General features: G+C 43.6%; 1 protein-coding gene across 1 annotated transcript in view; it reads left to right on the top strand.

Annotated features, from left to right (window-relative positions):
• Coro1c (coronin 1C) overlaps window positions 1-23135 on the top strand; it is a 72037-nt gene that overhangs the window by 13200 nt on the left and 35702 nt on the right. The window contains exon 2 of the mRNA XM_069994659.1: window positions 15542-15741. Coding sequence (XP_069850760.1) covers window positions 15547-15741 — 195 coding nt within the window. The 5' untranslated portion in view covers window positions 15542-15546. The remainder of the gene's footprint in view (window positions 1-15541; window positions 15742-23135) is intronic.

Genomic DNA, 23135 nt, shown 5'->3' with positions numbered 1-23135 from the left:
CAGCGTTCCTGTTTTTCTAGATGAAAGGAATGAAGTTTCTGTGGTATAGGAGCCCTATTATAAACTTGTATTTATGATTAGTCCTCTTCATAATTGTCATATGTAAATCCCTTAGCAAGATGTGTATGCGTATGTATTTATCCTTTTATTGCCATACGGGGGTTGAACCCAGAGTACCTTTGTTTATTGAAAAATATTTTATTTGTAAAGTGAATTTTAGAGTTTTATTTAAAGTCTAAATTTCATGAAAAGCAGAGTGACGTCCTATCGTGGTGTTTATTGAAAGTTTACTTAGCTGATTTTGTGAGTAAATATTGGAAAATATTGGAGATCTGTGGCTCTTGTGACTTTGATTTGTTGCTCTGGCTAGTAAGATTGACTTTTTCTTTTATCAGTCATGGGGCTTGAACTCTGGGCCTGGGTGCTGTCCTTCAGCTCTTCAGCTCAAGGTGAGCATTCTACCATTTGAGCCACAGCGCCACTTCAGGATTTCTGGTGGTTTATTGAGATAAGGGTCTGACAGATATTCCTGCCTGGACTGGCTTTGAACTGGGATCCTTAGATCTCAGCCTCTTGAGTAGCTAGGATAACAGGCATGAGTCACCTGCGCCTGGCAAGTTTGACTTTTGAAAGAAGTAATGAAGTCATTTCCCTGTGGAAGCTCACTTTTCTTTTCTTTTTGTGGGGCTTGAACTTTGTGCCTGGGTACTGTCCCTGTACTCGTCAGCTCAAGGCAAGCACTCTACCACTTGAGCCACAGCACCACTTCTGGTTTTCTGGTGGTTCATTGGAGATAAGCGTCTCATGGGGAATTTCCTGCCAGGGCTGGCTTTGAACCGTGATCCTCAGATCTCAGCCTCCTGTGTAGCTAGGATTACAGGCTTGAACCACTGGCACCTGGCTAAAGCTCACTTTTCTCAAGATGAGGATTTTGTGTTAAGATCGCTATTGAATGTCTACTTTCTCTATGTCTGTGGACAGTAGAGCTTCTCCTTAATGGCACAGATGGCCCAGCCCAGCAGGCATCATGGCCTCACATTGTCCCTGGGGAAGGAAGTAAGGTTTATCCACAGTGGCCTAGTGAGAATGTAGGCCAGCCCCAGAGGAATCAGACGGCAGGGCTTGGGGCATTTGATGTGTTTGAAATTAGTGGATTGGTTGTTTTGTGTGTGTGTGTGTGTGTGTGTGTGTGTGTGTGTGTGTGTGTGTGTGTGTGTGTGTGTGTGTGTTACTAAGCTTGAACTTGGGGCATTTGATGTGTTTGAAATTAGTGGATTGGTTGTTTTGTGTGTGTGTGTGTGTGTGTGTGTGTGTGTGTGTGTGTGTGTGTGTGTGTTACTAAGCTTGAACTTGGGGCATTTGATGTGTTTGAAATTAGTGGATTGGTTGTTTTGTGTGTGTGTGTGTGTGTGTGTGTGTGTGTGTGTGTGTGTGTGTGTGTGTGTGTGTGTGTGTGTGTGTGTTACTAAGCTTGAACTCGGGGCCAGTGTATTGTCCCTGAGCTTTTTGGCTCAAGGCTAGCACTCTTGCCACTTGAGCCACAGCTGCGCTCACAGCTTTTTTTGGTGGTGATAGATAAGAATCTCTTGGGTTTTCCTGCCTGGGCTGGCTTTGAACCATGGTCCTTATATCTCAGCCTTCTGCTAGGATTATAGGCATGAGCCACTGGCACCTGGCATGCGTTTGAAATTGAGTGGAAAATTAACAAGAACCGAGTAAATAATACAAGGTGATTTGCACTCCATTTCATCTCTTCCATCACTGCATCATTTACGAGTTCATCAGTACTTAACAATTTGAAAACTCTAGGCTTAGGTTTATCTTTTTACTAGTGATATTATAAGTGGTAGTGAGTTGTGAATTGTTATTGCATTTGTGTTTATGTGTGTTATTTTTGGAGATTATTACGAACCATAAATATAGTTGCTTTAAAGAGTTTCAGTAACAACACATGTGAGTAAGGGCTATGGTGAAGTCTTGAACCAGCTGGAAGGGAGGTGGATTTTTTTTTTTCTTTCAAGTTAGGTTTTACCTGCTAATGCTGCTCATACAGTAGTCACTCACATGATGGCCCAAATGCTTCCTCCTGAAAATGGGCTTGTGTATTTGTTTCTACTTTGCGGGGGGGGGGGGGGGGGGGGAGGGGAGGATTTGTTTTGTTGATGAACTTGCATGTATGGTGTTTTCTTCTGAAAGAGCTGAGCTTTGTAAAGGCATTGGGGTAGTGGTAAAATATCTGGTTGTTGTAATTCCATGTTCCTCAGTGAGTTACCTTCTTGCAGCTTTTTGTACTCTCTTGAAAGTAATGCTACTGTAGTCATCCCAAACTCTTTGTAAGAACACTGCTGTGCTGAGAAGTGTGGGGTAGACAGAATGATTTTTTTCCTAAGATGCAGGAGTAAGATTGTCAAAGGCATAACTTTCCTGTTCTATAGGGTGTCTGAAAATTCCATAAATATAGGAAGATTTTTATTCCTCTTCTTCTTTTTTTGGGGGGGAGGGGGGGTCCGGTCGTGGGGCCTGAACTCTGGGCCTGGGCGCTGTCCCTCAGCTCTTCAGCTCAAGGCTAGCGCTCTACCACTTGAGGCACAGTGCCACTTCCGGCTTTTTTCTTTTTGCTTATGTGGTGCTGAGGAATCGAACCTAGGGCCTCAGGCATGCAAGGCAAGCGTTCTACCACTGAGCCACCTTCCCAGCCCTAGGAAGATTTTTATTCTAAACCATGTTACTTTTATTTTCAAATAGCATGCTCAGTGTTTTCACTCATTTCAGACATCTTTTTAGGCAAATGATTGTAATTTTTTCCTTCTCTTCCTTTCCCTCACTCTGTGTGTGTGTGTGTGTGTGTGTGTGTGTGTGTGTGTGTGTGTGTGTGTGTGTGTGTGTGTGTGTGTGTGTGTGTGTGTGTGTTGTTGAAGATTGAGCCTTGGCCTTCCTGTGTGTGTGTGTGTGTGTGTGTGTGTGTGTGTGTGTGTGTGTGTGTGTGTGTGTGTTGTTGAAGATTGAGCCTTGGCCTTCCTGTGTGTTAGGCACATGTTCTACCACATAAATGCCCTGCAATTGAGCTGTGCCTCCAATTCATAGTATTGTGCTTTTTAAATATAATTATTAATCTGAAAAGGTAATTATGTTTTAATATATATTTAAAACTGTTTCCCCTATGGCCTTACTCTTTTCACATATCCTAGCTGTAATGGGAAGGAGCTACTGCTACAAGGTAGTATGTCATCTTTAGTCCCCAAAAGCTTAGCCATCTGGTTTCATGAGTCAAAACTCTGCATCACTGTTACGTGTCCTCCTTATTTGGAACTGTGAAATCCAGCCGCCATCAGTCTTTTGCCTTTACCCATTTGCCTCTTTTCTATTGGGACTGTCACTCATGGCCTGGAGAAGTAGGAGATTCCTACTGCTTCCCTGCATCCTGTGGATGCCCTTGCTACGCAGCTGTCTTCCAGCTGCATTCAGGAAGACCTCTTCAATGCAAATCTGATTGTGTCAGATTTTAGCAATTTTCTGTGACTCCCAAGCATTTTCAGGGAATGATAACCTGGCCTACACCCTGTGTGATCCTGTGGCGGCCAGCTCTCCACCCATTGCCTTGTAGCCTGGCTGTCTGGGCTCCATGTCCCCTTTCCCCTGCTTTGCTTAGTAGTCTGGGTTCTGACTAGTGCTTGCTCTCTGCTGGAACTCATTTGTATTTTCTTCTGCTCAAGTAGCTTCTGTTCTTTTGGTTTCAGCTTAAGTGCCCTTCTCTGAGCTCCTGTACAGGTTCTGGCCCTGTGATTATTGACTGATCCCTTTAGACACTTCTTTATCCCATTGCTCGTCACACTTGTGTGACTATCAGATTATGGTGTGTCTCCACCCATAGACTGTGAGCCCCATGAGAGCCAGGGCCAGAACAGCCTGCTCGGTTATTGGCCCGGTGCCTGGCACATGATCAAATCTTGACACATGGTGGTTGAATAAAAGAGTGCAATAAGGACTTACGTAGCGTTCACATCAGAGTGTATGTGTGATGTATAACCCTGGGGATTTTAACCTTGGTAATTAGCTTGTTCTCAGTCAATTGTGTTTTCTTACGGGGTGTGGACTAGTCCTAGCAAAAGAAGGAGGCTTTGACTGTGATAGGACCCTGGAAATATCTATTCAGCTTCACATTTTATATTTGAAGAAGCCAACAGCAGAATGATTTTGGAATGGTTTTAGTGGGTGGGGATTGGGAGTATGTTCATTTCGACCACTTAAATCCCTGCTTGCTCAGGATATAAGGCATTAAAAAGAAGATGGAAATTCTTTTTTTTTTTTTTTTCTTTTCTTTTTTTGGTCAGTTGTGGGGCTTGAACTCTAGGTCTGGGCACTGTCCCTTAGCTCTTCAGCTCAAGGTGAGTGTTCTACCACTTGAGCCACAGCGCCACTTCCAGTTTTCTGATGGTTTATTGGAGATAAGAGTCTCACGGACTTGCCTTGCCCAGGCTGACTCACATCTCAGACTCCTAAGTAGCTAGGATTATAGGTGCCACAGGCGCCCTGCAAGACTAAAATTCTTTTTTTTGTTGTTGTTGTTCTTGGGGCTTGAACACTGGGCTTGGGTGCTGTCCCTGCACTCTTCAGCTCAAGGTGAGTATTCTACCACTTGAGCTACAGCGCCACTTCCGGTTTTCTGGTGGTTTATTGGAGATTAGAGTCTCATGGACTTTCCTGCCCGGGCTGGCTTTGAACTGGGATCCTCAGATCTCAGCCTCCTGAGTAGCTAGGATTACAGGTGTCAGCCACTGGTGCCCAGCAAGACTGAAATTCTTTAGTGGAAGGTTTAAAAAAACAACAACTTTGAGTCAGTATTTCAATATGCACCCCCAGGCTGGCTCCAAAAGTGGAATCCTCCTGGCTCTGCCGTCACCTCCTGAGTGCTGGGATTGCAGGGTGTGCCACGATGCTCAGCAGACGGTTTCATTTTTTTCATACTGCTAGTTTTGCCTGTGCCTGGCTTTCTGAGGTTCTTCATAAGAATGTCATTTTATTCTTTTGTTTTTCAAAGATCTGAGAGTTCAGTAATTTCATTTCCTCGTAGAAGAAGCTTGCCAAAGAATTATTAAAATTTTATTTCAAGAGAAACTCCATCCGACTAAGTAGTGGAAAACAGACTTAGCAAATTTGGACAGTCATATATAGTTTTTTTTTTTTTTTTTAACCTGTTATTGATAAGAGAACTGTGTCATCAGTATAGTAAAAGAATTTTGAAATGCATTCATGTTGACTTTAAGTGAGAACACTGGGTCATTCATGTTTATAAAGGTTGTGCAGTTGGCTCCAGAACTTTGGGACTAATTTACCTCTTTGCAGAGAGAGGCAGAATTCAGCTTTAATATCTAGTCTCCTGGGACACACTTCAGGGAGATAGCTGCAGCCGGGGGCAGGCCGGTGGTGCTGCTTTTCTCTCTGGCAGGGAACGCCTTCACCGGATTCAGGAGGTGGTTTCTCCTGCAGTGTTCTCTCCAAAGCTCCAGGGATGGGGTCGCTGGTGATTAGTAGAGGACTGGGAGCTTTGAGGGGTTATAAACATGTCATCCTGGCATATTATCTCTGCAATAAAATACATGCCTTTGATGATGTTGGCCAACTAGTGATTCTCCTAAGGCCTTATAATTTCCTGATTTAATAATTGTAAGATTTCTGTATTATCAGCTCTATTTACTAGGCTGTAGTTGAGTTAGGTTCCATTATGGCATCTTTCAGTTCATAAAGGATCTCTTAATATAGGTAGAGAGTGAATTTGAATATGTGTGTGTGTGTTTCTGGTGCTGATGCTGTAGCTTGAACTTAGAACCTTGAGTGCTACCCTTAGTTTTTTTGATCAAGGATAGTGGTCTACCATCCAAGCCACAGTTCCACCTTTGGTTTTTTTTTTTGCTGGTTAATGGAACTTCAGAGTCTCACAGACTTTCCTGCCCATGCTGGCCTCAAACAGATCCTCAGATCTCAGCTTCCTGAGTAGCTAGAATTACAGATGTGAACCACGAGCGCCCAGCTAAATTTTGAGGATTTTATCTTTGTCTTCATGACTGTTTTGTGTGGCTGCTTTGCTGTTTATATCAGGCTCATTTCTTGTAAGATGATATTCTCAGTGGTTGTTTTCCTATCTATCCACCCGTTTACTTTCAACTGTCAAGGTTTATGTATTGTGTGTTAGGCAATCTCCAGCATCTCTGAGAAGTTCCTAAGTTTGCAGATTATGACCTGCAAAGACACTTTTCTTTGGAAGCTTTAAGATTAAAAATTTTAAATTCAGACCGTCTTCATTTTATCTTACCTTTTTGAAACTGCCCTTGAAATACACATTTCTAGTGTTCTAGTCAGTTCTTTCATGTTTCCTTTTCAACAATTGAATTATAAGGGGTTTCAAGCAGAAGAAACAATTTACTTTCTTGGATGTACCTAATTAATTGTCTGTTTTGTTTCCATACACTTGAATGATTAGAGCCTCTTTCATCTTTTGATTTTTCTATTCTTACCTATGTTTACAAAGGATAGGCTGGCTTCTTTTAGTGTGTGTGTGTGTGTGTGTGTGTGTGTGTGTGTGTGTGTGTGTGTGTGTGTGTGTGTGTGTGTGTGTGTGTGTGTGTGTGTGTGTGTGTGTGTGTGTGTGTGTGTATGTGTGTGTGTGTGTGTGTGTAATTTTTTTTAACTTTTTGCCAGTCCTGTGGCTTGAACTCAGGGCCTGGATATTGCCCCCAAGCTCCTTTTGCTCAAGGCTAGCACTCTACCACTGGAGCCACAGCACCACTTCTGGCTTTTTCTGTGTATGTGGTGCTGAGGAATTAACCTGGGCTTCATGCATGCTAGGCAAGCACTCTACCACCAAGCCACATTCCCAGCAGTAGTTTTATATTTTAAAAATGCACAGAGGCTGGGGCCATGGTTCAAATGGAAGAGTGCCTGCCTAGCAAGTGCAAGGCATTGAGTTGAAATCCCAGTACCTCAACACACACACAGACACACACACAGGCACACACACACACACACACACACACACACACACACAGGCACATACACGCGTGCAAAACAACAATCTCCCTTTCCCCCTAAGCAGGTGTCAGTGGCTCACTCAGGAGGCTGAGATCTGAATATCGCAGTTCAAATCCACCCCAGGCAGGAAAGTCTGCAAGACTCTTATCTCCAATTCACCAGTCAAAAACCGGAAGTGGTGCTGTGGTTCAAGTGGTAAAGCGCTCCCCTTGAGCTGAGGAGCTGAGGGACAGCACCCAGGCCTAGAGTTCAAGCCCCATGACCACCAAAACAAAAACAAAAAATCCCCCCCCCCAAAAAAAAACAAAAAACAACAACAGGAAGAAAACTTGTGTGACTGGCTTGGAGGAGAGTTGTATCTGTGAGTTGGAAGGTGAACCGCCCTTCACCTTGTGACTCATCCGTCAGTGGGCCAGTCACCTAATGCTTGGGGCTGGAATGATGAGCTCAGGAATCCTTCCACTCAGGGCTTCCGTGAGACCAGGGCCTGGACCTGCTTTGTATAATCTCTTTGTTCCTAGAATCATTTAAAAGATTGTATTGGACTATGGAATTTGCATTAACAATGATTATACTCCTTGACATTTTGTCTGTTACCTGGTTGAAGAACGGAATGAAACTACTTGGAAGGCTTTACTGAGCTTGAATTCCCCTCCCCTCTTCTTACCATTCTTGTTGACCTGATACATGGAACCAATAGCAAGGTCGTCAGCACTTTTTCAGAAAGAACATTTTGCTCACAAGTCCATGTCAGCAGCGGAGTGGAGTCTCAGCCACGGTTGCTGTGGATGAGCAGGTCTGTCATGTGTCAGGCTGTCTGCTGTGCTTTATAGTGAACGTTGCATGTAGTCTTTTTCCTTTTTAAAATAGCTCTTATTACATTTAATGGGTAAATTAATTTTTTCCTTGGAATGTTTCATTTATGAAGCTTTCTGAAACAGATGCAGGAAGAAAGCTTGAGTTGTTAGAATTTCTTGAAATGTTACTGATGGATTTTATGTAGGAAAGTTGGGGAAAGTCTCATCTCATATTCATAATGATAAATGTTGAGTTTTTGTATTTAATTATTTGTTTTGGTCCTTAGTTCTCCTGAATGTGTATTCTGTATAGGCTTACTACATTTCTAACTTTTTTTGGTACCAGTCCGGTGATTTGAACTCAGGGCCTGGGCACTGACCCTCAGCTTTTTGGTTCAAGGTATTCTATCACTTGAGCCACAGATCCCTACATAGAGCCTGTTCTAGGCCTCCTGAGTCCTCTCAGGCACTAACGCTGGGTTGTGGCCTAGCAGGATTTGGCTACTGGCAGGGGTTTTCCTGTATGTGCTTCTAGCAGGATGTGTTTCCTTTCATGTGGGCCATAGGAATACATCTGCTGGAATCTTTAAACAGATAACTTCTCAACAAACAGGAAAATGTCCAATTTGTGGTCATTTTTTTAAAAAAATGAGATTGATGGAAGCAGGAAGAGAAAAATATAGTAACATTTACTCAGGTGTTTTGGGCATGAACTCTGGGCCTCCGTGCTGTCCCTCAGCTCTTCAGCTAGCATTCTGCCACTTGAGACATAGCAGCTTTTTCTGCTTATGTGGTGCTGAAGAATCGAACCCAGGGCCTCATGCATGCAAGGCAAGCACTCTACCACTGAGCCACCTTCCCAGCCCCCTGAATTGTTCTCTTGACAAGAGATTTGAAGTTGTACCTAGTGTATCATTGGATTAGGGCTGATTGCATTTGTTTATTTTTTTTTGGTGTGATGGAGAATGGGATTCACTTATGAAGTACTTTAGTTTGAAGGAACACTTTAGCTTTGGGGAATACTTTTGTTTTGTAATTTGTCTAACCAGTTTGGAACAAGATACCTAATAAGACGCTAACTAGGGATGGTGACACATGCTGTAATCCTAGCTGTTATGTGGCCAGTGCAGAGGGTTGTGAGACCAGCTTGGGCTATGTAGTGAACCCTCTCTCAAGAACAAAAAAAATAAAACAAAAAATGTCTAGTAAAAGAAATGCTAAGTTTGATGTCTTCCCCGCATACTGGGGTTTGAACTTAGTGCTTGCTAGGCAGATGCTCTAACACTTGAGCCACAGACACTTTTTGTGGTTCAGTTAGTTTCCAATTTTTCTTCACTTTGAAAAGAAGTTAAAGTGTAGTAAATACCATTTCTGAGATAAGAGAATATAGAATTTTATAAAGGATCCTTGATAAGCCAGTGTTGGTTCATATATGAATATTAAATTCTTGGGCCCATAATCACTAGAGAGCTGACTTGAATTTTTTCTTTGAACTGGGAAAACCTATTCATATTCTCTTAAATAATACATAATGTTTATGTACTATAGATTTATATAATGTACTTGTCAAAAGTATCCTTCCTTCCTCCCTCCCTCCTTCCCTTCCTTACATCTTTCTTTCCTTCCTTACTTCCTTTTAGTGCTGTACTGGGGTTTAAACTCAGGGCCTCACATTTGCTTGGCTTCTTTTTTTATGTGCCAATCCTGGGGCTTGAATTCAGGACATGGGGACTGTATTGGAGCTTTTTCATTCAAAGCTAGTATTCTAGCCCTTGAGTCACAGCTCCACTTCTGGCATTTTGGTTGTTAATTAGAAATAAGAATCTTTGGCTGGGAAGGTAGCTCAGTGGCAGAGTGCTTGTCTTGCATACATGAGGCCCTGGGTTCCATTCCTCAGCACCACAGAAGCCAGAAGTGGCACTGTGGCTCAAGTGGTAGTGCACTAGCCTTGAGCTGAAGAGCTGAGGACAGCGCCCAGGCCCAGAGTTCAGGCCCCATGACTGGAGAAAAAAAAAAAAAAAAGAATCTCATGAACTTTCCTGCCCAGGCTGGCTTTGAATTGCTGTCCTCAGATCTCAACCTCTTGAGTAGATTACAGGTGTGAGCTATTCATTCCTAGCTTCACTGGCTATTTTGCTTGATGCTGGTCCACTACCACATGAGCCATAGTTGGAAGTTGAGCTGTGGCTCAAGTGGTAGAGTACAGGTCTTGAATAAAAAAAACTAAGGGCAGCATTCAGGTCCTGAGTTCAAACTTCAATACCAATTTTTTTAAAACCACATAATTTTTATGTGCTAGCTTTATTTTTGGTTGGTCACCATTTCCAGTTTTCTGGTGGTTAATTGGAGATAAGAGTCTCATGGAGGGCTGGGAAGGTGGCTCAGTGGTAGAGCGCTTGCCTTGCATGCATGAGGCCCTGGGTTCGATTCCTCAGTACCACATAAACAAAAAGAAAAAAAAGCTGGAAGCGGCGCTATGGCTCAAGTGATAGGGTGCTAGCCTTGAGCTGAAGAGCTGAGGGACAGCGCCCAGGCCCAGGGTTCAAGCCCCATGACCGGACCCAAAAAAAGGTCTCATGGACTTTCTTGCCCGGGCTGGCTTTGAACTGCAATCCTCAGATCTGAGCTTCCTGGGTAGCTAGGATTACAGGCGTGAACCAACAGCTGAGCAACTAGTGCCCGGCTTTATTGCTAATCCTTTTTTATTGTAACCTTAGTGCATTTGTTGTTGTTGTTGTTTTTTTTTTTTTTTTTTTTTTGTCGGTCATGGGGCTTGAACTCTGGGCCTGGGCGCTGTCCCTCAGCTCTTCAGCTCAAGGCGAGCGCTCTACCACTTGAGCTACAGCACCACTTCCGGTTTTCTGGTGGTTTATTGGAGATAGGAGTCTCACGGTCTCTCCTGCCCGGGCTGGCTTTGAACCGCGATCCTCAGATCTCAGCCTCCTGAGTAGCTAGGATTACAGGTGTGAGCCACCAGCGCCCGGCTGTTGTTGTTCTTTTAATGGATTCCTTAAGATTTTCTCAATCTAAGATGGTGTCATCTGTATATAGAAAGTTTTATTTCTTCCTCTTCAGTATGCATGTCTTTTACTACTCCTTGCTTGTTTAATTGTCCTACAAGAACCTGTAGGACAAGAACTAGTGGCCAGAGCACAGGTCCTTCCTTGCCTTCCTTCTCATCTTAGGGAAAAAGTACCTTTTGCTACTATGTAGTATATTTGATGTAGTGTCTTCATGTATGCCCTTTGTCAGACTCAAAAAGTTCTGTTCCTAGTTTGTTGAATATCTTCCTGTGAATGTGTGTTAGATTTTGACAAATGCTTTGTTGAAGATGGTCATATGATTTTTTACTTTAAATCCTGTTGTGAGAGTTACACTAATTAGTTTAGGTGTTGAACCAACCTTCCTTGAATTCCTGGTATAAAACTACCTGGTCATTGTATATAGTTCCTTTTATATGTTATTGGATTTGATTTCTTTTTTGTCTTTGTGGGATGGAGGATTGGGATGAGTTTCAAATCAAGGCTTCAAATCAGGGCTTCAAGCTTGCCCATTGAGACATGCCTCCAGCCCTTTTTTCCCCTATATTTATATTTCAGAGGGTCTCATGAGCTTTTGCCTGGGGTAGCCTCAGACATGATCTTCCTATCTCTTTCTCCCAAGTAGTTGGGATTACAGGCATATACTCTCATGCTCAGAGGTTTGCTACTATTTTGTTGAGGGTTTTTTCATCCATATTCATAAAAATATTATTCTGAAAAAATATTATTCTGTAGTCCTTATACTGTCTTCAGTTTGGCGTGAAGGTAATCCTGACTTTATATAATTCATTGGAAGTGTTTGCTTAGGTTTTTTTGAAGAATTTGTGAAGAATTGGTATTCTTGTTTCATAGGTGTTAGGGTGAAGTCATTTGGACATGGGCTTTCTTTGTCAGGTTTTGGTTTAAATTCTTACTTTAGGTATCACTCCCTTCATTTTATAGGTGAGGAAGAGGATGCGCAGAGAGGTTAAGTAATTGCTAACAGTAAGTGGTAGAGCCAGGATGTCCGTGGTCTTGTGTCAATTCCTAGGAGGATAACAGTAGTTGACATTCATTGAATGCTTAGTTTTGTGTGACTAACTATACTAGATGCGAACACATGGTAATCTCTTGCCACCATCCCATCACCGAGTGCTGACCTCACTATCAGTTCAACTGTATGTGCATTGTCTGCCTCTAAATAGAGAATGTGACATGGAGATTCAGTGATTTGCCTAGTGAACCATGGCTAGGAAGTAAATGGCGCAGCTGTGCTCCTCACTCTCGGCAGCTGTCTGTTTCTGGAGCTTGCTCTCTTAATTGCCGTTCTCTATTGTGCGCTTGGAGGGCCTGAGACACAGCACCGCGCAGCTGAAACAGAGGAGTCACGTGTGCACAGCTGAGCCCAGATCGGGTTTGACCTTGGATGTGAATGGGCTCGCAGCGCCCTTCAAGCCTTTCTCCAGCCTGCCTGACTCAGCACAGCACTGTGGAAACACTGGCTCTTCCCATGATGCTCTGCAGCTAGCATTACTCAGTACCATTCTGCCCAAACATGGATAGAGTGACAATAGTTGTCCCCATATATGATGGAGAAGTGACACAGCCAATTTGTGTATTATCCACCAAACAGGCACAGGATTACATACATCTTTTTCTGCATATTACTAGGACATTAGATGGGGAGTTAGTTAGAGGCCTTCCTGTATTCTCACATTGAAAAGTGTGAATGCTGGCCTGATCCCTGGGAAAGTAAGAGAAGCTCCTTGAGTACAGTGAGTTCTGTTCTTCAAGATTGAGTGGGCAGGGCTGTTGGAATTGTGGGATCTAGCAGGATTGGGGAACAGCCTGAAGCCTGCAGAATCATTGGGCACAATGACAGGATAGGCACGTATATCTGCCTCTCATACGTGCTGCTCATTGGCTGCCCTGGGCCTGTCTGCTTCTATTGGCCACTTTGTGTGGCCTGTGATGATGTTATACCTGTCCAGACGATGCTCAGCAGAATATTGACAGCACAGACTGTGACTCTCAGTGCCATGCGTGGCCCCTCCTGGCTTCTGCTGGGAAGGGAACAGCCAATCTCCTAGTTAGGTAGCTGTGGAGGGAGGGGATCCGCTGTCCAGTGACTCTCATCATTCAGGCTTTTAGTTAGTTGTCTGTTCATCCCTCTTCCACCCCCTCTTTAGAGGTACACACACGTTCTTTTTTTGTTGTTCTGGGGACTTTTTGTTGTTGTTCTGGGGATTTGCAGAGAATGTTGGCTCCTCCTGCGTTACTCCACTGAGTGAATGACACTCAGCTTCAACCAGTTACACGCACACCACCTCCCAGCATCCAGTATTTTGTTGTTATCCCTCCTCTTGCAGCCTCCTTTCCTGCTCTCTTGTCCTTTGATGCTTGTCCCTACTTGTATTCCTTTACTGGGGCTTTTTTAGGATTTCAGAAGGAATGGTGCTAAATCCCATGTATATTTCATGTGTGGATTACCTCATATCTGTTGCCTGATTTCTATTGGATTTTAGTTGTATGAATTTGTAAGAACTTTTTTTTCCTCTAACAATACTGAGGATTGAGTTCTCAGAGCCTCATACTTGCTAGCTTGCCTACCACAGGCCCATCTGGACCCTGATCCTCCTTTTTTCTTTCTTTCTTTTTTTTTGGTTGGTTATGGGGCTTGAACTCTGGGCAGGGTGCTATCCCTGAGCTCTTCAGCTCAAAGCTAGTGCTCTACCACTTGAGCCACAATACCATTTCTGGCTTTCTGGTGGTTAATTGGAGATAAGAGTCTCATGGACTTTCCTGCTGGTTTTGAACTGTGACCCTCAGATTCAGTCTCCTGAGTAGTTATGATTACAGGTATGAGCCACCCGTGCCCAGCTTGATCCTCCTATTTGTACCTCCTAAGCAGTTAGGTTGACAGTTGTGGGCTACTATGCCCAGCTCTTTATTAGTTGAGATGGGGTTTCATGAACTATTTTGCCTGGGCTGGCCTCAAACTACAGTCTTCCCCATTTCAGCCTCCAGAGTAGCTAGGATTCCAGATGTGAGCTACCACATTCAGCTAAGAACTTTTATATGAAGCATATTGACTTGTTGGCCAGCTGCAATCTTTTTTTTTTTTTTTTTTTTTTCCTTCCATGTTAACTGAGAATACTTGCTGGAAAACTCTGGTCATGCAGGGAGATGGATCCTGAGACCAGCTGGCTGTACCTTGGCTTTTGTTTGGATGTGCTTTCCTTCTGGGTCTTACCATCTCATGGAAGCTGTCTTTAACGTATACTTGAAACTCATACAGTTTCACAAGTGAAGGGGCCTGGCCAAGTATAAGCATATTGTTCGCCATCTCCTCTAGCAAGAACTCAAAATGTATAGTTCTGGCAGTATGCTGGGAAGATCTGGTAACATGGTAACAGCTGGGCCAGGAACACTGTGGTATGGCATGCCAAAATGCCCCCAGCATTGGAGAGAGGCCATTTCTGCACGTGCCTGGGAAGACGAGAAGGAGCTCTGGTAAACATGAGTTCTCCCCACCTTTAGCAGTGGGCCCAGGGCCATGAGGAAGGGAACTGAAGGATGAGGATCAGCAGCAACCCACTGGTGTTCCGCTTGGAAGGAGTGGACAGGTGTCAGCTCACCTCTGTTCATGGAGATTTGGTTTTCAGCTCAGTTGATGAGGTTTGACTGTGTTCCAGTTCCACTTAGGCTCCTTAGGCTCCACTTAGGCTCCTTCTACTCTATAACCATTTTGAACAGAATGTTGTAGATTGAACAGAATGTTGCAGATTGGAAAATCACAGTACAGTCTAGGAAATCTTAGCCAGGTGCAGCCTGGTGACCCAAAAGCACAAATCTGTCACTGCACCTGTCTATCTGGCCTGTGAGCAAAACCCAGGAACCTGGCCCTCCGTCACCTCTACCTGCCCTCAGATTCTCCATCTAATCCCTCCAGTATGCTACTGCTAGACTTCCTGTTATCCTAAATGTAGCTTTGATGGCCTACTTCCCACTTAAGCACTTTTTTCAAGACCTGGCTCTTGACCTACGGCAGCTTTGGCTGGTTTTTCTGTTCTCACTGTGTGCCACTTGGGTGTGGGACAGTTGGAAGTAAGTTGCTCTGATTTTCCTGCCTGTCTTACAAGAGAGGTTAGAAGGCTCTTGAATTGAAGACAGGATGGTTGCTTATGTCTCTTTAACTCCCCACCCTGCATAGCTGATCTGTGGGCACCCTCTGGGTAGCAGGCAAAGTTCTCAGACAGCAGACTGCTGATGTCTGGGGAAAATGCTTAAAAACTGAAAAAGCTACCTTGGCAGGCTGAGAGGAGTGGCTGGGAAGCATAACTTGTGTGGGGGCTTTCTTCAGCTTCACACCCAACACTTGGGAGTTTTCTTATCTTTGGAAATGGGAAGGGGTTAGAGAGCATTGCCCACCAGTTCCCACCTATCCCTGAAAGGCTAATTGTCCAGTCTTTGCTTCGCTCTTTCTCGTGAAATGAAAAGTGAGCTGTTTCTGGGCTTTGGGTTGGGGATTTTTTTATTCCTTTGTAATTTTTTCCCTTTCACATTTTGCAGTTTTTTCTGGGTATGTGGAAATTTGGATTTGTGAGTTGGCCACTTTTTAAAGAGAGCAGACAAAATGCCATACCATTCCTCTTCAGTTTGGTGTGAAATTCTAACAGAATTCCTACTCTTCTGCAGAAACCATGCGGCGAGTGGTACGACAGAGCAAGTTCCGGCATGTATTTGGACAAGCCGTGAAGAATGACCAGTGCTATGATGACATCCGGGTTTCTCGTGTGACCTGGGATAGCTCCTTTTGTGCTGTCAATCCTAGGTTTGTTGCCATCATCATAGAAGCCAGTGGGGGAGGAGCATTCCTGGTGCTCCCTTTGCACAAGGTGAGTGGTTTGACCTCTCCTCTGTTGCACGGCCTCTTGGAGCGTCCATCCATACTGATGTTGATTGACACTGAAGCTAAGACTAAGACTAAGACTCTTAGACTCTGATGTAATTGAAGTCCCAATCACATCAGTTTTTCTCTAACAGAGAAAACATTAAATAATACACAATGACCTTTGTCCTGGGTGTGCCTTCTGGGTAAAAAGATAATTATGAGGATGTGAGCATAGGCTTAAGAATTTTATGATTTGATTAGTAATCCCTTTTCAAGACTCTTTTTTTTCTTCTGTCGGTCGTGGGCTTGAACTCAGGGCCTGACACTGTCCCTGAGCTTTTCTGCTCAATGCCATGACTCTACCACTTTAAGCTACAGTTCCACTTCAGTTTTCTGGTGGTTAATTAGAAATAAGAGTTTCATGGGCCGGGTGCCTGTTGCTCACGCCTGTAATCCTAGCTACTCAGAAGGCTGAGATCTGAGGATCACTGTTCAAAGCCAGCCCAGGCAGGAAAGTCCCTGAAACTCTTATCTCCAATAAACCACCAGAAAACCAAAAGTGGTGCTGTAGCTCAAGTGGTAGAGTGCTAGCCTTGAGCTGAAGAGCTGAGGGACAGCACTCAGGCCCAGAGTTCAAGCCCCATGACCGACAAAAAAAAAAAAGTTTCATAGACATTCCCGCCTAGGCTGACTTTGAACTGTGATCCTGAGTAGCTGAGATTACAGGCATGAGCCACCAGCACATGGCTTTTCACACATACTTTTCTTTTGGAGGACATGGAGGTTGATTTAAAAACACACACACGCACACACACACACACGCACACACACACACACATGCGCGCGCGCGCACACACACACACACACACACACACACACACGTCACCTGGTATTAATGTTTAAGTTTAGAACTTAGCATTCACTCATTTTGCTTGCCTGACTTGCTCTACCACTAGAGCCACACCTCCCACCTCCAAACCAGCTTTTTGCTGATTAATTGTAGTCTTGTAGACTTTTCTGCTTCAGCTGCCTTTGAACTGCAATCCTGTGGACCTCAGCAGAGTACCTAGGATTACAGGTATACACCACTGTTACCCAGCTAAAAGCCTAGTGAACATTTGTAGGATAAACTCCCTCCCCCTGCCTTTCTTTCTTTCTTTCTCTCTCTCTCTCTCTCTCTCTCTCTCTCTCTCTCTCTCTCTCTCTCTCTCTCTCTTTCTCTCTTTTTTTGTGAAGTCAGGAGTACTAAGGCTTTTTGAGTTTTGAATAGTAAAGTGGAACAAGAGGTAAAGAAAACATTCCACAGTAACAAATGCAATACAGATTTCATTTCTTGACAATATGAAGCTTTAGTGTAGGATTTTAACAGTGTTTATTTGTAAAAACAGAGCTACTAGTGATAGAATTGAAAGCTCTTGACTAAAAGTGGGTCTTTGTGTACTTCATCCTCAGTGGGCTTCTACACCTCTTCCTATTTACTTTGCCCTCCCAGAGAAGCCAGTCTCCAGGTGGAAAAAGATAAGAATGTTGTACTTATAGGGTAAAGATCAAAATCTATACCTCATTTATTAGCAAATATCAGAACTAAGGGCCGTGGGGAGCAGTGGGGGGGGGGGGGAGAAAAAGCTATATAGAGAGCTGAGAAACAATACTAAGAAACAATTGTTTTCCAGTTAGCTTACAGGTGGACAATGAACTTAGTGAGTCCTAAGCTCTGAGATCAGATTGGGGCTCTCTGCTGGTGTGGGTGCCTGTGTTGAGCACTCTGCTCCAGACAGTGGGGAAGTGGACCTCACCCTTGTACTTGCTGCGTGCGTGCGTGTCAGGACACATCTGTCTCAGCAGAGTGGGTGGTTCTGTCAAAATTCTGCTTCACATTATATTTGATGTTTTTTTTCCCTCTTAGGAAATGTTCCAACTCTCTTGCGGTTTTCTCTCAAGCAGCTCATGACTACCTGGTTTTAGTTTAACATCTATATCTTTCTTTACTGACTGGGCTGATGTGATATTACCCAGTAGTACTATTTCTCTACAGAAATAGAGAAGTTAGACACATTTGAGGGGGGACAAATTCGGTACATTTCCAAAGGTATCTTCTGATCAGTGAAGGCAAAACTTCTCACAGAGGAATTCTTCATTGATTGAACTTTTCTACTTAGATATGTGTACTTTATGAAGAAAATTTCTGTGGAATGGCAAATACCAATACTAATCTATTATGTGTGTAACTTGATTTTTAGAGGGGATATTTAGATGAAATGTCAGTTGCATTAACTCCTCACAACTGTTTAGGTATTCCTTTTCAAGAGCTAGGAGCATTAAGCAAATTGCCCTTTAACGTATGGGTTTTAGGGTGGCCATTCGAGAAAGAGTCTCAGCCTCCCCAACCCCAGTCCAGGCCTTGGAGCAGCAGCATCTACTTTGGAGTTTTTATTTTCTCCCTTTATAAGTGGACGGATAAATTTAAGACATTCTTTCCTTCAGAGAAATAGAACAAGCCAATTAATAAGCCTAAAATAGACATTTGAATGGGTAATTCTACCAAGTTCAGACAGTTCCCTCAGCTTCCACATCCACAAAAGGCTCTGTGAGTCTGACTTTGGCTTCTGTAAACCATGAGAAACTGAGCTTCACTTGCACCATTGAGGGAGACACAAATGCAGTCCCGGAACTAACTTGCTCTTAGGATATGGTTTTCATCTGCATTAATGGCGTACACTTAATAAATATTAGTATTCTTTCAGTCTTTAACCAGACTTACTGGAATTAGTATAGAATACATTGCTTCAAAATGGTCATATTTGGATTAAATATTAGGTGTCTTTCTTTTCCAGGCTATACTGCTGTCTCTGTAGTTTTGCTCCTTAAATATTAATTTGGTTTGGAGGAGGTGACATTAAAGTAAGCCTGTGACAGTCCTTAGAAATAAGGATAGGGCCTGGTGTAGATTAACTTTTATCATTGACAGGCTCAAAAGAGTCTCTGTGTGTGTGGGGGGGGGGAGAGAGAGAGAGAGAGAGAGGGAGAGGGAGAGGGAGAGGAAGAAGGAGAGGGAGAGGGAGAAAGAGAAAGAGAAGAAGGAGAGAGAGAGGAGGGAGAGAATGGGCTATATGTGGCCAACTGTGCTTGTCCTTACTGTCAGTATGGCATGGAGATGGAGGAATATATGTGGTCTGGGAAGTCCAGTCCTAGTGGTTAGCTCTTCTGGTTCTTTCTGTAATGAAGAGCTGTATAGAAAAGGCATTTTCTGTCCAGATAATCTCAGGTTTGCTTGTTTCCCACCACGGGTCTCACTGTGCTTTTTTTGCTTAGGGCTAGTGCTCTACAACTTGAGCCACAGCTCCACTTCCTCCCCCCCCCCCCCCCCCCCCCCAGTCACGCGGCCTGAACTCTAGGCCTGGGCACTGTCCTTCAGCTCTTCAGCTCAAGGCTAGCACTCTACCACTTGAGCCACAGTGCCACTTGCGGCTTTTTCTGTTTATGTGGGGCTGAGGAATTGAACCCAGGGCCTCATGCATGCAAGACAAGCACTCCACCACTGAGCCACCTTCCCAGCGCCCACTTCCATATTTTTATGGCAATTAATCAGATATAAGAGTCTCATGGACTTTTCTGCCTGGGCTGGCTTTGAACTGCATTTCTCAGATCTCAGCCTCCAGAGTAGCTAGGGTTACAGGCATGGGTTACCAGGGCCTAGCGAAACACATCATTTCTTTTTTTTCTTAATAAGTTTTTTATTGTGAAAATACTGTACAGAGGGGTTACAGTTACATGAGCCAGGTACTAAGTACATTTTTTATCAAGCATTGTTGCCTCCTCTGTTTTTCCCCTACCATCCCTTCCCTCCCACTTCCACAACTTCCCCCCCTCCCCTCCCTCAAATTGTAAAGTTTGTTTTTCAACATAGTGTCTTGTACATCTCATTGTTACAATGGATCAACCTGTATCCCTATTTAAACATTTTGTGTTTTTCCCTTCCCCTCCCCAAATTATACCGACATCAAATACAGTGAAAACTTGTTATACTGAGGGGGAGAAAATACATCATCTCTTAATTCACAGGTAGAACTGGATTATAAAATAAAACTTGTCTAATGAAAGTAAGTAAAAAAAGGAGAAATGTTGCTTTAAGTGTATTAGATTACAGTGCATGTTGGTAGCAGAGTGAACTGTGAGAACTGAGTAAGTGGGATTTTTTTCTTTGGCTTTTTCTTTTTTTTTTTGGTGTTGATACTAGGGCTTGAACTCAGGGCCAGGGTGCTGTCCCTAGTGTTTTGCTCAACACCGGTCCTTTATCACTTGAGCCTAAAGCTAGTATTACAGGCACTCAGCACCTGAGTATGGTTTTCAATAACTATCTCAGGGGCTTCTGATGAGGTGTTTTTTTTTTTTCTTCTTCTTCTTCTGGTTACTGGCAGGCAGATAGTTTTGGTCATTGTTTTGGGGGTCTTTGTACACATAAATATTGTCTCTTGGGCAGATCACATCCCTTTCAGAAAAGTCTCATATTTAATAACATGGCCTTGTATGGATTTCACTTGAAAACCAGTTGGTTCAGCTGTAAATAGTAAATGAAATCTCATATAGCTTATGGCTACATTCTGGGCTAGTATAAAATAAGCTAGACATCGTTTCTGTCTTCCAGGACTTAAAAATCTATAAAGAATTGGAAAAAGCAATGGGGACAAACACATGAGAACACACACACAGGCACACATACCAGAAGCATGCTAGAGTGTGCCTGTGTATTTCATGTGTATGGTTTATGAGACTCTTAGTAGAGAGAGTGGATAGTAAGATGTCACTGGTTAAGGAATAAATGTCAAGTACTCAACTGAGGCCCACGTGATCAGCACTCTTTTGTAATGCTCTGTCAAGCTGTGGCAAGCCATTCTGCCAGACTTCCAGGTGTGGCTTGGTACATTTTCTTTTCTTCAGTCTTTCAGAGGGCGAATAATAAATAGCAGTCTTGTTGAACACAAGTTGGCTTTGTGGTTGTGGCCAAATGGATAGTACTTTTTTTTTTTTTTTTTTGCCACCATTGCATAAGCTGCTTTGTCTCTCGAGCACACAGCTTTCAACCCCCCATGTTGTCTACCATGTTGGCAAGAACAAACTTTTCCTTTGTGGGCTAGGCTCACTCTGATGAGAGACTCAAGCCTTCCCTTCCTTTTGCTCATACAAACACAGCTACATTTGAGTTGTACGCGTGCGCACATATCTCAGATCTCAGCACATATGTTAATCATGACTTAAATAGGGGTGGAGGTGTTGGTTAGGACTGTTTGCTCGTGCATGCGCTCGCGTGCACATGCACCAGTGCTAGGCTTGAATTTGGGGCCTCATGCTCTCACTCATGGCTGGCACTCTGCCACTTGAGCCACACCTCTACATTTAGCTTTTTGGTGGCTAGTTGGAGATAAGAGTCTCACAGGCTTTCCTGCCCAGGCTGGCTTTGAACCTAGTTGTCAGATCATAGCCTCTTTCTTGAACAGTGTAGACTACAGATGTGAGCCACTGATGCCTGGAAGAACTATATGCCCTTGACATTGACTTGATGGAGGATGTAAACTGCATGGCCTCTCCTCTAATTGCTTTCTCTCTTGGCTGTCCCTACTGGGAAGAGACTTGAAGTGATGGATGATTTCATCCTTGCAGTACCTGTGATGGAAGGAGATCTGGTCTGGGCCATGATGGGTGGGGTTGTATAGCCAGATCTCCATTAACATTTGAGTCCCCGTCTTTCCCTCTCCCTAGTTCCTTGATATAGCTGCACAGTATTTTTTTTGGGGGGGGGGGGGAGGCCTGGGCGCTGTCCCTCAGCTCTTCAGCTCAAGGCTAGCGCTCTACCACTTGAGCCACAGCACCACTTCTGGTTTTCTGGTGGTTTATTGGAGATAAGAGTCTCATGGACTTTTCTGCCCGGGCTGGCTTTGAACAGTGATCCTCAGATTTCAGTCTCCTGAGTAAGTAGGATTACAAGTGTGAGCCACCAGCATCCGGCTTGCACAGTATTTCTTTATCCGTAGTTTGTTTTTCCTATTCACTTTGGGTACCGTGTTTTGAAATATTTGGAATCTTGCTTAACTTTCCGTGAACTCTCTTGTTCATGCATCTTGCTATCCTTTCAACTAGCATTTTGGAAAAGAATTCAGCCCTTCAGAAAATCATTTAGCTGACTCTTAGTTCTTGCGAGGAATGGTACATAGTGTCTTCTAGATGCATGAGAGAAATGAATTCACTACCTATATAACAGCTGCCAAAGGGCATTATGACTTAAATCTTTTCTAGGATGTGGGTCAGCAAGGGCTTCTTAATGAAGACATTTTGACTTTCATTTCTGTCAGTATTCTGAGTTTCTAATAAGTACTTGATTGTTTCTTATTGTTTAACACCCAGCTCACGCATTACCTGTGAATTGCTGAGCTGAGGAAATCATCCTTTCATTTCTCTTAGTTGCTTGTCTAGTACCACAGGCTGCATCATTACATTGTATTGTGACTATTTCCTCATTCTCTTAACAGATAGGGATGATAGAATTATATGCTCTTGATCTTGTGACTCAACTTGGATAGAGGATATAGACGGAGTGGTATTTGTATGGTGGCCTTTGCACAGGCCACGGCACCTGTTCAAAGGCTACCTGGAAATGTCTGTGGGTCCTTTTGTTCAGATTTCCCCCAAATGTTACCTTCCTGTATTGTGGTATGCAGACTGTAAATGGAGTCCAGTGGTTTCCATCACTCAGTATTCATGCTATTGTGTGATTTCATCAACATCAGTAGAGCTGAACTGTTGAGTACATTTGAGGACTGCAACTTCTGAGATCAGTCCATCAAAGCCCCTGGTTTGGAATTTGTCTCTTTCAGAGCCGCAATACTATGAACACACTTAAGCAGGTTGTGGAGGGGTCCTCAGGCCTGTCAGCCCACAGCTACCATCAACTTACCAACCATGTGGGTGTGCCATCTTGAAAGGAATGGTAGTTGAAGGATAGCTTTTTGGTAGAAAAATCACACATTTCTTGACTCCTCACATCTAGTGTGAATTACACAAAACTGGAATTTTCCTTGATTAGAAGCCAGAATCTGCCTATAGGATCACCTTTGTAACCAGATCAACATGGCATTTGTTTCTTCTGTATCATCTTCAGGAGGCGGCGGTGACTTCTGTCCTTCATAAAAGCCAGTTAAGCCTGCTTGGAGGGGCCTTTCCTAAGTAGCGTTGCGCTTGTGGACTCAGTAGGGTTGCTGCCATTCCCGCCACGGTGCCAATCCTGGACTGAGCCTCTGATGTGGGGGTCAGTTGTAGTTTTAGAAATTGCCTCTCTGAATTTTTCTTTAATTTGTACATGTAGATTTTTGTTGTTGTTGTTGTTAACATTTTCCCTACTGGGTC

The sequence above is a fragment of the Dipodomys merriami genome, unplaced genomic scaffold (assembly GCF_024711535.1).
Source record: "Dipodomys merriami isolate MVZ:Mamm:240054 unplaced genomic scaffold, mDipMer1.0.p SCAF_45, whole genome shotgun sequence".
Classification (NCBI taxonomy): Eukaryota; Metazoa; Chordata; class Mammalia; order Rodentia; family Heteromyidae; genus Dipodomys; species Dipodomys merriami.
The sequence above is the reverse complement of the archived record's forward strand: the minus strand, read 5'-3'. Positions and strand labels throughout refer to the sequence as shown.